Source organism: Polypterus senegalus, chromosome 12, assembly GCF_016835505.1.
Source record: "Polypterus senegalus isolate Bchr_013 chromosome 12, ASM1683550v1, whole genome shotgun sequence".
Classification (NCBI taxonomy): Eukaryota; Metazoa; Chordata; class Cladistia; order Polypteriformes; family Polypteridae; genus Polypterus; species Polypterus senegalus.
Window position 1 is genome coordinate 29,480,112 of NC_053165.1, and position 15,430 is coordinate 29,495,541.

Consider the following 15,430-nt stretch of genomic DNA (forward strand, 5'->3'; position numbering starts at 1 on the left):
TCTTCGATAAAATTCATCCCGTGATTTACTGAACCTGCTTAATCCAATTTCAACATTAAAAATCTAAACTGATGCATTAACAAGCATTATAATTTTCTGAATTGTATTACTGTTGCATATATCACAAAAAAGTGAAAATACTGCTGTTTTCATGAAGAAAAATGCCTAAGCAAATGAATGCAATGCATGATGTTAGCACATTTGGTGCTAAATTACATAAGTGTCCTTAATTAAAATTTTGCATTGTGATGACATAGAGCAAAACTACTCCACACTTGGCACTACCACATACAGTTAATAGAATTATGTCAAATACTGCCAATGCAAATTATTATTATAAAAATGCAAAATTCAATACTCATTTAAGATTCATTTGTTTATTATTAATTTAAATATATATTGTAAGAGTAAATGTTAATTTGCTGTTGCGATTTGCACCTCCTGTGCACATCTCTCTAAATTTTACAGATATGCAACTATAAGAACAGTTGCCAAAATTTGTCAAAGTTGACAATTCTCCACAAAAAACAAAGTAGATGGATTAACAATGTAAAAGAAAAATATCAATCTTATAAACCCTGTGAATATTCATTAGAAAAAAACAATAATAATAATGCAAGATCCCTAATGACAAGCAAGAAAATACAAAGATATTAAGATTATGACAATACTGGAGTTAAATTACAGTAAAAGGTTTTTCAATCAGTAAAGGAGTTGATATTTTAATGGTACATGCAGTGTACTATAAAGTCAATGCCAATGCCACTACAGTTCAGTAAGACTCTACTGGGGAAATAGATTCACTAACTGCAGAAGGTACGTCATTCTAATTTTTTTAATTCTTAGTGCAGATATATACTTATATGTTGTAGTGGCAGAGAGCGCCACGATCATGTCCCAGCTACAGCCAGTAAGAAAGAAATGTCCATAAGTACTAAAGCTGAAGTATTAATTAGTTAATTAAAAGGAAGTAACGGAAACAAGTGAATAAAAAACTAAATAAATGCAATTAGCATAAATTAGATACTAAAATAAAGCAGGAGAAAACTTTTCATTTGCTTTAAAAAAATTTAGCGGCTTTTACAAAGATTCAGAATGCATTTTGTATGAGGTAATAATAGTTCAAACTTCTGTGGTAAGGACCCTGATGGTGCATTATGGAATATCCAGACAGTCATGCACTCCACTTGTCCACATCCTTAATTATGCTATCATCTTGCTTTTGGCCACAGTTTATAAGTGCTGTTTTGCTTGGGTCTCGCCTCTTGTTCACAAAGACCTAGCAAAGGTAATTGCTCACATTTTTATCACTTTATCCAAAGTAACGGTTGTACTTAACAGGACTCTTTACATTGCTCAGTACTTCATTGCTAAGTCCAATGCTTGCCAAGTGTTTTAAAAAGCATTATTTACTAATGAATCAGCAAGACCAAAGAGTTGGAGGTGGATGTCAAAGAGCCTCTGAGACCAGTCACCATTCAGGGGCAGGGCGTGAAGTGGTGCAGAGCTACAAGTACCTGCGGTTTCACGTAAACAGCAAACTAGACTGGTCTGACAACACAGTGGTGCTGTACAAGGAGGACACCACAGCAGACTATATTTCCTGAGGACAAACGGGACTTTTGATGTATGGAGGATGCTGCTGGAAATGTTCTACTAGTTTAAAAAAGCAAGTGTGTTGTTTTAAGTTGTTGTCTCACATGGAAGCAGCTTGAGTTCAAAAGGACACAATGCCGGAACAAATTTATCAGGAAAGCCTACCCTGGCCATATTGGAAGCTGTTGTGGAAAAGAAGATGGTGGCAAAATTGGATCATCTTGATTTACTTTGTTTAATTTTTAGAAGTGCTATTATTCCAATCATAAATATTTATCTGTTTTGTGATACTACCATTTTGTCATTTTCTATGAGTGTGCCACTTTGCAAGTTGGTTGCTTGGGCGAGGCCATATTGTTTGTGGAAGCACATGGTTTGCAACCTTATGGTGTTGTCACAAATTACTTTATAAAAGATGGTGACATACTGAATAGTTTGGATTGAAAGACATAAAAACAAACAAGAAAATCAAGAATGATTAGCACTAGTCAGGAAATGGCTAAGAGGTCAGTGTAAACGCTTTGGATTACAAGTTTTGGTTAAGGTGGTCAACACTCTTGACTTCTACAGCATACTTTGACCCTAGGATAGATTGATAAATAGAACTTATTTGTCCCCAAGAGGCAGTCTGGCATTTTCCAGAAGCTCTTTAAATATTTAAATACATAAATAAATAAATATATATGCGTACAAACACACACACTATGGTCTGTTCATACACCAGGCCATTTTTATGTGGCTAAATGATGCTGGGAGAAAAATAGCATCACAGTCAGTGATTTTTAAAAGGCACTTGGCAAAGGACTTAATTTGTGTGTGTATTATTTGAGTCTAAGCAAAAAATGTATTACTTTTTATTACCAAAGTGTAATACTGATTTGAAAAGTTACTTTCCACCCTATTAGCATGAAGTATTTTATGGAGGCAATTGTCAGATATACTGTATTAACACAATGCTTATAAATTACTAAGAAGTTAACGGACTAGAGTAGAGTTCACTGTTAGAAAGCTGTACTTTTGTGATGTTGCTCTAACATTGTTTAAATTATGATGGAATGTATTGCTACTGTAATTAATAAAAAATGTGTGTGATGTATTTCAAATTTATAGATAATGAAATGATTTTTATAAACTTTTAAACAATTTAAAATATTGGGGTATTCTTTATTTTGCAATTAATGTTACTACTAGTTAAACATTTTCAAGAAAATGCTGTAAAAAGTTTATTTTACAATAAAAAAAGCATACATTTTTTATATTCTGCATAAAAGAAACATGTATTTAGTATCTGGTTCTGATATCAGTAATTGATTGGATTAAAGACCATTGATTTAAGATTTAAGTGTACAGTATTGTATTGTATTCAATGTATTGTAATAATGAGATACTACATATGGGCAAGGATATGGTGGACAGTCATCTCACAATGTTATGGATCTGGCTCATTTTCCCAGGTTGGCTACCTTCTCTATAAATCTCTTAAACTCTCTCTTTGTTCAAATTGGTTTCCTCCATGTAACATATAAATATATCATAACCGTAGGGCACTGCTCACAAGCAGATATCAGATTACATAACAGTGCAGATCAGAATTTATACCCCCCAGTATGAATTACCAGTTAAACATGATCAGTAAGATCAAATAAACACTCAGAGAAAATAAAATAAGGTGTCAGACTGAAAGGATGTGGCAGGGTTACAATAATAAGTAATGACAAAAGAACAATACAATCTATAGGAGAAACTCACTTTAAGAAAAGAGATGGATGTCACATTAGATGACAAGCAATTTACTAAAGATGTAATTCAGTTCTCTTACAGAAGGTCTAGAAGTCACTCAGAGAATGCATTTCATTACATAAAACTATAATTTGTAAATAGTAATAATAGTTTATCGTGGAGCTGGAGAGTGGCACTACGTTACGTTACGTGCTGGTCAGTCACACTAACAAAGGTCCATTTGAAAATGCTGCTTTTCTTTCAAAACGTCTCTGTCCACACTGTTATTTTCAGATCATTATCTATACTAATAAAAGGCAAAGCCCTCACTGACTGACTAACTCATTCACTCACTCATCACTAATTCTCCAACTTCCCGTGCAGGTAGAAGGCTGAAATTTGGCAGGCTCATTCCTTACAGCTTACTTACAAAAGTTAGGCAGGTTTCATTTCATTTAACGGTCATAACTGTAACCTACTTACGTACATATATACGGCCATAGCCTGCAGCTCGGTCGCCGTGTGAAGCGGAGTTGCGTCCCTCATCGTCGCCCTCCCACGTAATTGAGTGCCTGCCCATATAAGGCCGTCCGTCAGCAGCAATCCAATAGACACGCTGCCTCTAAATATTCACGGGTGAAGGACTGTGCTTATGCAAACGAAGATGAGATGGTCAGGGATAGACTAGTGTTTGGCACAAACTCAGCAAAAGTGCGAGAGAAACTTTTTTACGTTCACAGACACGCTGCTGCTAAATATTCGCAGGCGATTCCACAACTTAATACCGGGAATGCCTGTTAAACATCTTAGATTCACGAGTACCGATTTGGGTAGTGATCACTTCGATGAATGAAACCTGTTATTCTGTTGCTTTTACAATACACAAGGTAGACCAAGAGATGTAAAATTTTGAACAATTTCTACTGCCATGAGACAATCATCACAACATGAAGAAACCTGTGTAATGCTTTCTTTTCATGGACCTTTTTTTTATTTTACCTGATTAATTCTGCATGAATTCTGTTTTGGAACTCTGGATTTCATAGAATCTACTGGTGATCTCCTGAGACATTTGAAATGTTAGAAGCTATGAAGAAACAATCTAACATTCAAGTTTCCATATACCTTTGTCATTTCTTTGTTTCTCTGTAATGCATGTTGATATGTCAAAAATTTGTGTTTTCAAGAAAAGGACAAACTGGTCTGGGATTACATTGGCTAAATTAATCAAAGGTCTTTAACTGGGAAGTGGCAAAGTGGGATGAAACAATTTGTGTTTGTTTAGTTTCAATAATTTTTAATAATGGACGTCTTTTATTTAAAAAAAAACAAGAAACGCTAAATTTGTACAGACCAAATTCATCCCCATGCACATATTTCTGTTTTCCCTATTTTTGTAAACACATATTACCTTTCTTTACAATTTTACAGGAAACATATTGTTAACAGCAATCAGTTTAAAATTAAGTGAAATAAACATGCTTCATGGTTCTCATCTTTGGGGGTGTGCTTTACACACACTGCATATATTAATTTAACAAGTTTACACCATAAAAAAGCAGCACAAATCTTTGACTTTGACAATTTTTTTTTCTCATCTGCAAGATTCCCACAACATCTGGATATTGTAGACAGCTTATGCTACATCAGAAACTCCTGTGAACCAGTTACTATTTACTGCAGATATTTAAATTTTTTTATCCAAATTCTTTTTAAACTAAGTCTGATGCATAATATCAGAGTACGTTAAAATGTGATGAATTTTGCAACAATAATCTTGCAAAATAATAGTAATTATGATACAAAACACAGTCATATATTTTGTATAAAAGTCAAGTCATTAAATGCTGGGAAAAAGACACATCAGGGCAATTAATACAAACTATTAAATTTATGAGTTGTATTAATTTATTAACATTTCCTTTCATAAGTACTATTTCCTGGTCCATGTGCATAATGAAAAACCACGTAAATTCTACATCAATCTCTTAAGTGCTATAACATGGCAAAATCCTTTAAATCATCTTGAAAGAATCAGAACAACCCATCTATGCGGCCATCAATTGCTGGCTCTAATTGTTCATTCCGCCCCCACATTCTCTAGATTAGAAAATGTTATGAAGGACTCTTTGAGGGAAAATATGTCTACAGTAAAAAAAAAAAAGCCAGGGCTAATCTGTTAAAGGCAAACATTACTCATTATTATTTAAAAACTTTTTATTGTTCATCATCTTTTAAGTTCATTCCCGTCCCCCAAATAAGTAGGTGTTCACTTACCAGATTGGAGTTTGTAGCATTGGAGTCATCTTCGGGAAATGGGATGTAGATGGCTAAGGCCACACAATTTGCAAAAATAGTCAGCAAAATGATTATTTCAAAAGGTCTGAGAACAGGAAGTTAAGGAAGTAACTGAGTAAGACATACCATCTGTTGTTCACACTCTATTATTCCATTGAATGCATTTGTTCATTTCATGAAGAGAAGCATATGATAGTTAAATGGCAGCAACAAAATACCTTGCACTTACTTTCTTGCCAAAAATGCACAGTGTTTTGATATATTAGCCATTTACAATTTGACAAATAACCATTTGGATTTTTTATCAATGTTTATCTGCAATCCAGAAAAATAACACACATACACACAAAGGCCCCCATTAAATTTGTTATTCAAATGCCTTTTCAAAGATCTGGTCAAGGAACAGACAGCACTTGACCTCATCTAAAATAAGGTGCACTTGTGACTAGATTACGCATTATTTACTCGGAGATAGTCGGAAACAGTGTTCACATTTAACACAACTGTAAACATATATATATATAATATAACATATATACAGTATAATATATATACAGTATATATTAAATTTGTTACAAACAACCATTTAACTTTAAGAGTTACATTAGATCTCTATCCAAATACAATGAGGAAACAAGTGTAAATTTAACTTGGCTAGATTATATCCAGATACAAAATGCCAGATGTAGACAAAGTCACAAAAGTGACATATACACCAAGGTCAATAAAACTTCAGTAGGAAGACCCTGGGCTTGTCAGAAGAATGCAGAATAGTGGGTGATTTACTGCCTAGGCATATTTCAAGTGGAGGCAAATTTAAGTCAGTCTAGACAAGGCACATACCATATCCCTAGACTGAAAGATTTCATAGTTTGGGTTTCACTGTCATTTTGCTCATGTTCACTCTATCCATAAAAATGGCTAAAACAGACATAACCTGTAATAGCAGGATACAGGAGTTTGGTCATTTACCCAGCAGACTCATACAATGAAAGTCAATATGTAATTTAAAAAAACTGAACTTTCAAATATAACCAATATGAATCACCACCTTAATATGTAAGTTCACTCTCTGATATAAGGGCTCATTATAACACTCTTACAAGTTTTTCTCAAAAAATGAAAGTCATTTTTATATCTTCTGCAAAAGATATGCTGCTATAGGCATAGTCTACGTTTTTCATTTAGCTCAATTTGGAACCCTTGTAAGCAAATCTTGATCCTTCATTTTGATATTGGGGTATATTTAATGTAAAGTATTTGTTTAAGTGCTGGTATTTCCTCCCTCCTAAATTCTTCAATCGTTCAAAACTAAGAAAAGGTTTCTACCATCTACATTTTAAAATGTTAGGAGATGTTGAAATACAAATGTTTGACTTTCCAGGTTGCTGGCATTATTTACAAATGATACAAAAATTGGATGTTATGATCCTAAAATTAGAAGAATAGCAGACCTGAGAAGGCAGCAAAAACAATTAAAAAACACACGGACATGTTCCAGAACTGGAAAAACAACTTGGATAATGCAGTTTAATGTTAAAAAGTGCAAAGTGCTCAAGAAAAATCAATTTTAAATATAAGGAGGAGGACACTGTCCTACATGACACAATATCTGAAAAGGATTTAGAGGTTTACAATGATACAACATTTCCTTTATCGAAGCAATGTAAAGATGCTATAAGAAAGGCAATAAGAAGTTAGGTTTTATAGTAAAGACTATTGACTATAAACCAAGGTCTATTAGGCTTAGACTACATAGTGTACTAGTAAGACCACTTCTGCAGTATTGTTTGCTGCTTTGTTCACCTGCATACAATCTCAGGACTTAGACATGTCACAATCTGATAAGACTCAGAGAATTAAGCCTGTTTGGTCTTAAGCAGACAACTGCATGAGGATATAATGCAGGTCTTCAATATTCTCAAAGGAATTGATAAAGTAGATCCAACTTAGTAGATTCTTTCAACTTAACAGTGAATCACATAGACAAGGTGGCCAGTGGAAATTAAGGGGAACTGCATTTAGCACTGAAGCTGGGATGCATTTCTTTACACAAAATATGGGAAACAAAATGCCCAGCAAAGTAGTGAAAGAAGTAATGCTGACGACCTTCAGGAATTATGTAAATGAGATATTGGAAGGGGGTCCTCCCTGCGTGGAGTTTGCATGTTCTCCCCGTGTCTGTGTAGGTTTCCTCCGGGTTCTTCCCATAGTCCAAAGACATGCAGGTTAGGTGCATTGGTGATCCTAAATTGTCCCTAGTGTGTGGTTGGAGTGTGTGTGTGTGTGTGTCCTGTGGTGTGCTGGCGCCCTGTCCAGGGATTTGTTCCTGCCTTGTACACTGTGTTAGCAGGGATTGGCTCCAGCAGACCTCCATGACTCTGTGTTAGGATATAGTGGGTTGGATAATGACTGACTGACTGACTGACAGATACTGGAAGGTCTTTGTTATTAGCTACTGTAAATAAACAAGCCTCATGGACTGAATGGTCTTCTCTTTTTTCACAAATTTCTGATGATCTGATGAAAATATCCGCTGAATTACACTTTCACAATCTTGTATATAAGGTGGTATGGTTTGGTAAGTCCCATAAGAGATAATGAGACTAATAAAACATAACAATAATAAGCATAACGAGCTGGTGCTCGTTCTCCAGTTTAAACAGCTTTGTTGTGCTGTTAGTGAATATGAAATATATGATAAAGCAACTTTCTTAACTGTCCTGTTAACATGACTATAAATCAATTAAATTTCTACCATACTTTAGGTTACATTTCACAAAGAAAACACAGATCATTAAAAATCCAATTAATAGATATAAAAAATATTTGGAGAAACAGCATAAGTCTTGATAACTGTTATAAGTAAATCATGTGTCTAAAAAGTGGGTATTCCCCTTTAATCTTAAAAGGTGTAATCTTCCAAATAAAGCTAAATATTTTTATACTGTATATTCTATTCGACCTTATAGCTGGACCAGATACTACAGTAACTGGGGATCCTAGTCTGGAAATTAATATGACTGACATACTGAACTCATAGTCCTACCCAAGCATTCATTCATTTAAGCAAACACCAGTAGTGCTGCATTCATTTATCTTCAGTAATTTCAATATCGGGAAATGTCATCTTTGTGGGAATACCTGCTTCCATGCTGTAAAAATATGAAAAAATATTAGGTACTAGCATGTTTTGCATGACAAAAAAGAACTATGAAATTTCAAACACAAATTGCATAGCATACTCATCACAATAGTGAAAAGATAATGTATAAAATTATTTAATACAACTCCTAAAAATTAATTTTTCTTCAAGTTTTTCATTTTTAGTTTATAATTGGAAGGCTTTGTATTTTCTAAACCTCAGGTCACATTACCACTCTGCCTATGGGCTTCTGCTGCAATTCCTCAGTAATCAGTAGACACAATGAGTACTGATTCAGTGTTGGGGGGAGACACAAAGTAGGGTTAATTTCTAAGAATATTCCTGTGTAAAAATTGGGAGACAAAGAATTCCTTATGATATCCAGGGACCACCTCCATGAAGTCTCCATAGACACTCCCTACATTAACTGCATCCTAATTTGAGGTGTCTGCCTTTCATGCGCCCATACCTGGTTCCTGGCTGCACTTCCCATAAGCAGGAGACTCTAAACAGTCACTAGTTTCTTCATGCTTTGAAACTTTATTAGCTGAAGGGCTTAGGAAACCTGTTGTGAGCCCTCCTTTTTATCAAGTCACTTCTGTAGTGTAGCCAAGGGGGCTATTGCCTCTTAATGTCCAATTTGCAGTTCTTTCGGTTGTTTTTCATTCAACATTCACCATGTTATTTTTAAAGTATGTCTGTTGACTCCTCTTCTTTCAACTGATACATTATTTTAGCTAATATACATACTAGTTATGCACGTAAATTAAAATATAGTATGTAGGTATCACTGTACTAGTCAGCACTGCTGCCTCACATGGTCACACCTCACAGATGATGTGCTTTTACTTCAGGTACTTCTTTTTCCTCCTATGTTCCAATTATATTGCTATGAAACATATTTAATTTTGTACTACTCAATAAATTTTGCTCGACATCAAATGATTTTTTCACACTTTTTTCTATCAATACTTTTGTTTGAGCCTAGTTAATTCTTCATGAGGTGTGTGGTACTCCTGATATCTATGCAAAAAGATGAAGGTCCAAATTTTTATAGAGTCCTGGTGCTTCCTGTCTTGCTACATGGTTGCGAGACATGGACTCTATCCAGTGACCCGAGACAAAGACTGGACTCCCTTAGTAATGTGTCTCTTCAGAGAATCCTTGGGTACCATTGGTTTGATTTTGTGGCGAATGAGTTGTTGCTCATGGAGTCACAAATGAGGCACATTACCTGCATTGTGAGGGAGTGTCAGTTATGGCACTACAGGGCATGTGGCACAATTCCCAGAAGGTGATCCAGCTTGCAGGATCCTCATTGCTGAGGACCCAAGCGGCTGGACCAGACCAAGGTGATGCCCATGCAACACCTGGCTATGCCAGAAAAAGGGTCATTTCCAGACGGTGTGACTAGACAGTATGTCTGCCTGGAATCCAGAATCCAGAGCTGTTTTGTTGTGTTGTGGGTGAGGCAACGCACTGTACCAGTGAATGTTCCCCAACCTGACCTGACCTTTTATTTGTGTCACGTTTTGAAAAATATTGAAATGGTATTTTACTTTTAAGAGGAAGTCATTTTGTTTTATCAGTTCTATGACTGGCCAATCTGTTGCTAAGGGGAGTGATATGGGAAGTTGCACACGATGATGACTGAGGAGACAACTCTGTTAACTTTTGACTTATTTATATAGATAGACATTTAAGTCAAAATTCTCTCTCTCTCTCTCTCTCTCTCTCTCTCTCTCTCTCTATATATATATATATATACACATACACCAGGGGGCTTTGCCCATACTCCTAATGCCCATCTCTCGGGGCGCTTCATGCTTGCCACTTTGCATCTCTGCCGCTCGCGTTGTGAAGGAGGGGGCTGAACACACACTAAGGAGATGCAGACAAATCAGCTGCTGGCTTGCAGCTGCTGCTACCGAGCTGCGTGATCTGCATGTCGTGCTGCGTGACAATCATTTAAAAGCCTGTACAGCAGCTGTCCTGTTGTCTCACTTCCTTGTCCCGGGATGTTAAAATGGCTCAGAGAAATTGCTTGCACGTAGGATGGGACTTCAAAGTGTCTCTCTGAAATGATCATGTCTCGAAGATTTTATATATATATATATATATTGTCGCAGGCGGCTGGGGGTAGAGCCTAGCCGGGATGCCCAGGAGGACCGGAGGAGGGCTTGTACCTCCTCCAGACCGCGAAGGGGCGACCGCCCTGGTTATGTTGGGGGCCATGGGTAGAGGGCATGGAAGCCCAACCCTGTAGGCGCCCGTGGCCACTGCCATGCGCCGCCCCAGTGCATTAGGGACCCTGGACCTCAGCACTTCCGCCACACCAGGGACTTTGAGGGATCGGTGCTGGAGGCACTGGGACGTGCACTGAACTCATTTGTAAATATTGTACATAATAAACGTGTGTTGGGTGAACTAACAATGTCCGTCTGTCTGTGTCCGGGCCAAGTTCCACAATATATATACACACACATACATACATACACACAAACACACATATATATATATATATATACATACACAAACACATATATATATACTGTATCTATCCATACATACATACACTTACACACACATATATATATATATATACATACACACACATATATATATATATATATATATATATATAAAAATGTGTGATTCAAAGCTGAGTAACTAACTAAATTTAGTTAAAGCTGAAATTTGGCAAGACGGTTACATCAAGAGCAGTAGGTATCAATTTTGAAATGTATCAATATTTAGGGATGTAGAGGTAAATAAAATCCCTCACCCCCCCAAAATAGAAAAATAAAAATTTAAGATCTCAAAAATGCCTTGACATATCTGATTGAAATGTGGTTGTAGGAAAAACAAAACTTAGCTAATAAGTGTTTTTTTTTTTAAATTGTAGATATTTGGCATTAATAATACCTTAGCAAGTGGGACACTCCAATGCGCTTCATCCCCAATTTCCCCACCACATCGAAAGTGTGGAAAAATAAAAATCAGTTATTGATCAAATCTGGTGTGTGTGACAAGGGCCACGAGAAGTCTGTCTTGCGACAAGTGCAGCTTCTGTTTTCTGTAACGAACAAGAAGTTACAAGTGCCCAACTGATGACCTTTAAAATTGTGTAACTACTGATCCAAACAAAACTATTGTAAAGATGTAATGTCTTGAAATTCTTGTGCAACTAAAGTCATAAGGTAAAATTTTGCTTAGCATTATAAAAGATTTAGGACACCGACACCTGGGCAGATGAAGGGCAGGTGTCCTAGGACTGTGCTTCTCTGTCATTCTTACCTTTGCCTGGTGTGTATTAATAAAATATTTTTTACTAACTTTAATTATATCTCTCTGTCTTCAGTCACAAGAAATGACACTAGAGAAAAAGTGTCCACAGTTTTCTGGCGCCCAGACGTGGGGCAGGAGACGGCCGGCTGACTCCTCGAGCGGGACGATCTCAGCGATCTGTCTTCTTGAAGCAGACTGCCGCTACAGTGTACACCGGCAGCAGAGTAAGCAGCTCCGATAAAAGTTAGGACTGCCCTGTCCTGAGACGACTCCTGCGTGAGGAGTCCCCGGTCTCCTTCTGGTACAACCACGGTGACTGAGAAGGATTTTCCTGACAGAGCTGACTAACACCCAGGCTGGGGTAAGTAACCCGGAGGTTTCCGTAAAAAGATAAGCTGGGGGCGGGCTTGCTGTAGAGTATAAAAGTGACCGGGAATAGTAAATGGAAAAGAAATACCTTGTTTTAGGTCACTCCTGTTGGGAAAGATAGTATAGAACACTATCCTCTGGGAATTAAAAAAAGGGGGATTTAGGACGGGATCCGGTGCGTGGCACACCCATAAACCCGGACAAATCTATTGGACAGAGGATAGAGCATAGAATAGAAGAATAACAGGTTAAAAAACAAGGGGAGTAATAAAAAGTACGTACTAGAAATAAATATTTGCTTTCACCGTGCACTGTGACAGTAACGTAGGAAATAGTGTAGTATACTTCCCCTGGGAATATTAAAGGGAACGTTGGGGCGGGTGAGTGGCACACTCAGCATTCCAATAGTTCATCGGACAGGGGACGAGTAGGACAAGGATAGAAAGATAAATCTGGCACAGGGCTGGGGGGGGAAAAGCAAAGGAAAAAATGGGAATACATAACAGCAAGCCTGCCAACCGCGCCGGTTCAAGTCTTTATGCTGGAAGGATTGTTTTCGGAGGATCAGCAGACGCCGCACAAAAAGGGTCACCTAGAAAGTTAATAGAGAAAAACACAGGTTTGGATTTTAAAAGGGCATGTAAAAAATGGAATAATCAGAGCGGTGGACATTAGAAGGGACAGAAGACGCAAGTGAAATTCAGGAAATTAGAAAAATATTATGTAGAAATGCACAAGGGTGTTGTATGTAGAAGTGTATGAGGATGTTGTAATAGAGGTATGTGTTATGTATGACAGATGGGAGTTGGTTATTAAAGATTGTAATTTAAAGGCAGTACAGAAATGAATTATTGGCTGCAGAAAGCTAGAACTAGAAAAAAAAGACCCGTTATATCCCACACTTGTTCCTCCACCACCTCCAGCGCCCACCGCACCAGAATTAAAAGATGATCCCTTGGGGTCTGGTTTCTTTGAAGAATATCATTATGATCCCTCATTACACACTGATCCGGGAATGACAAAAGTAACGTAATGGGTTCGGCAGGTGGGTTTCACGATCCTAGAACCTCCATTTCACAACGCACTAGAAGTCAAACCCTATTCCTTCAGCCCCCTAATCAAAACACCACCTTTCAATCCCCCTTAAAGTCCCCCAAACCCACAGGCCCCTTATTGGAATGCCCCCTGATTGAGAATCCAGAACCCCCCCCGACATGATTCAATGCAACCTGCAGGAGCTAATAACCCCACTTCTGGTACCACTCTGCTCGTTATTTTTCAGTAATTGATTTAGCCAATGCTTTTTTCTCTATCCCCGTACACCCTGACTCGCAATTCTGGTTTGCTTTTACTTTTCGAAGCCGCCGTTGGACATGGACTGTCATGCCTCAGGGATATACTGAAGCCCCTTGTGTGTATGGACAAGCGCTTGCTCAAAATTTAGAAGGGTTCTGGCCAGACCGAGGTAGTACATTAATACAGTATGTAGATGATATTATGTTATGCAGTGCTACTGAAGAAGATTGTGCAAGATACTAAAAACTACTGCAGTTTCTGGGGGACAATGGACATAAAGTTTCAAAGGCTAAATTGCAATTAATTCAAACAACTGTAAAATATTTAGGTCATGACATCACAAATGGAATAAGAGCTCTCTAGCGATCGCATTAACACCATTCAAAATCTTCCCAGACCTGTCACAAAACAGCAGGTCATGTCTGTATTGGGCATTCTGGGTTACTGCCGGCAATGGATTTTGAATTTCACTGAAAGAGCACAGCCGTTACAAAATTTAGCAAACACCCCTGGCCTTCCTTTTCTGGTCAGGTGCAATGGTCCGAGCAGGCTGAGAAGGCTCTCTGTGACTTAAAAATGCACTTTCGGTGGCACCAGCCTTGGGCCTTCGGACTTTTCTCGTCCCTTTACTCTGTTCGTGGACGAAAAGGGGGGATATATGAATGCAGTTTTAACACAATTACATGGGGATAAACAAAGGCCAATAGCTTATTTTTCGAAAAAATTGGATCCTGTGGCCGCAGCACTTCCGCCTTGCCTTAGGGCTGTGGCTGCCACAACAGAAGCTGTGCTAGCCAGTACAGATATAGTGCTCATGAGCCCCCTAACAGTAAAGGTGCCTCACGCTGTACATTCCATTTTAGTACAGGCTAAGACCTCCCATCTCACTACTGCTAGGGCAATACACTATCATTGCCATACAGAAATAACAAAGGTTGTAAAGCCTCGAGTAGATCTACAAGAAACACCTTTAGAAATTGGAGAAAATATTTTTGTAGACGGATGTTCTTTGCGATTGGAAAACGGAGCACCCTCAACTAGTTACGCAGTGGTCCAAGGGGACCGCCTGCTGGAAGCAAATCGAATTTCATCAAGTTTAAGTGCACAAGCAGCTGAATTAATAGCGCTCACCCGAGCATGTCAGCTGTCCGAAGGAAAAATCATAACAATTTATACAGATTCCAGATATGCCTTTGGAGTCTGCCATGATCATGGGGCATTATGGAAATTGAGGGATTTAAGACCAGTACTGGCAAGCCCATCCAACATCAAAAGTTAATCGAATCCCTCTTGGAAGCCATAACTAAACCATCAAAACTAGCGATTGTTAAATGTCAAGCTCACACAGGAAAACAGGACCTTGTCAGCAAAGGAAATGAATTGGCAGATTACTTTGCTAAAGAGGCTGCATACAGTAACACACCAATCTCTTTATTCCAACAGAGAAATGACAAGGACCCGATAATCAAATTATTTCTTTACAGAGTGCAGCCACGGACATTGAAAAGAAAAAGTGGTCCAAAGAAGGATCCCTCTCTGATGGAGTCTGGACTCATCAGCAAACTAACAAACCTTTTCTCCCAAAAGCTTCTTTTCCAGGTATGGCAAAATAGCCCATGGCCTTGACCATGCTGGGAAAGATGCCATGGTTCAAGATGTTGAAAAACATTGGGAAGCTGTAGGCTTCTCTACATATGCAGAGCAATTCTGTAGACGCTG

At 37.8% G+C, this 15,430-nt stretch overlaps 1 protein-coding gene across 9 annotated transcripts in view; it reads right to left on the reverse strand.

Annotated features, from left to right (window-relative positions):
* LOC120540046 (voltage-dependent L-type calcium channel subunit alpha-1C-like) overlaps positions 1-15,430 on the reverse strand; it is a 1,017,626-nt gene that overhangs the window by 672,244 nt on the left and 329,952 nt on the right. For all 9 annotated transcript variants that reach the window (XM_039770507.1, XM_039770503.1, XM_039770506.1 and 6 more), the window contains exon 3: positions 5,593-5,698. In XM_039770507.1, coding sequence (XP_039626441.1) covers positions 5,593-5,698 — 106 coding nt within the window. The remainder of the gene's footprint in view (positions 1-5,592; positions 5,699-15,430) is intronic.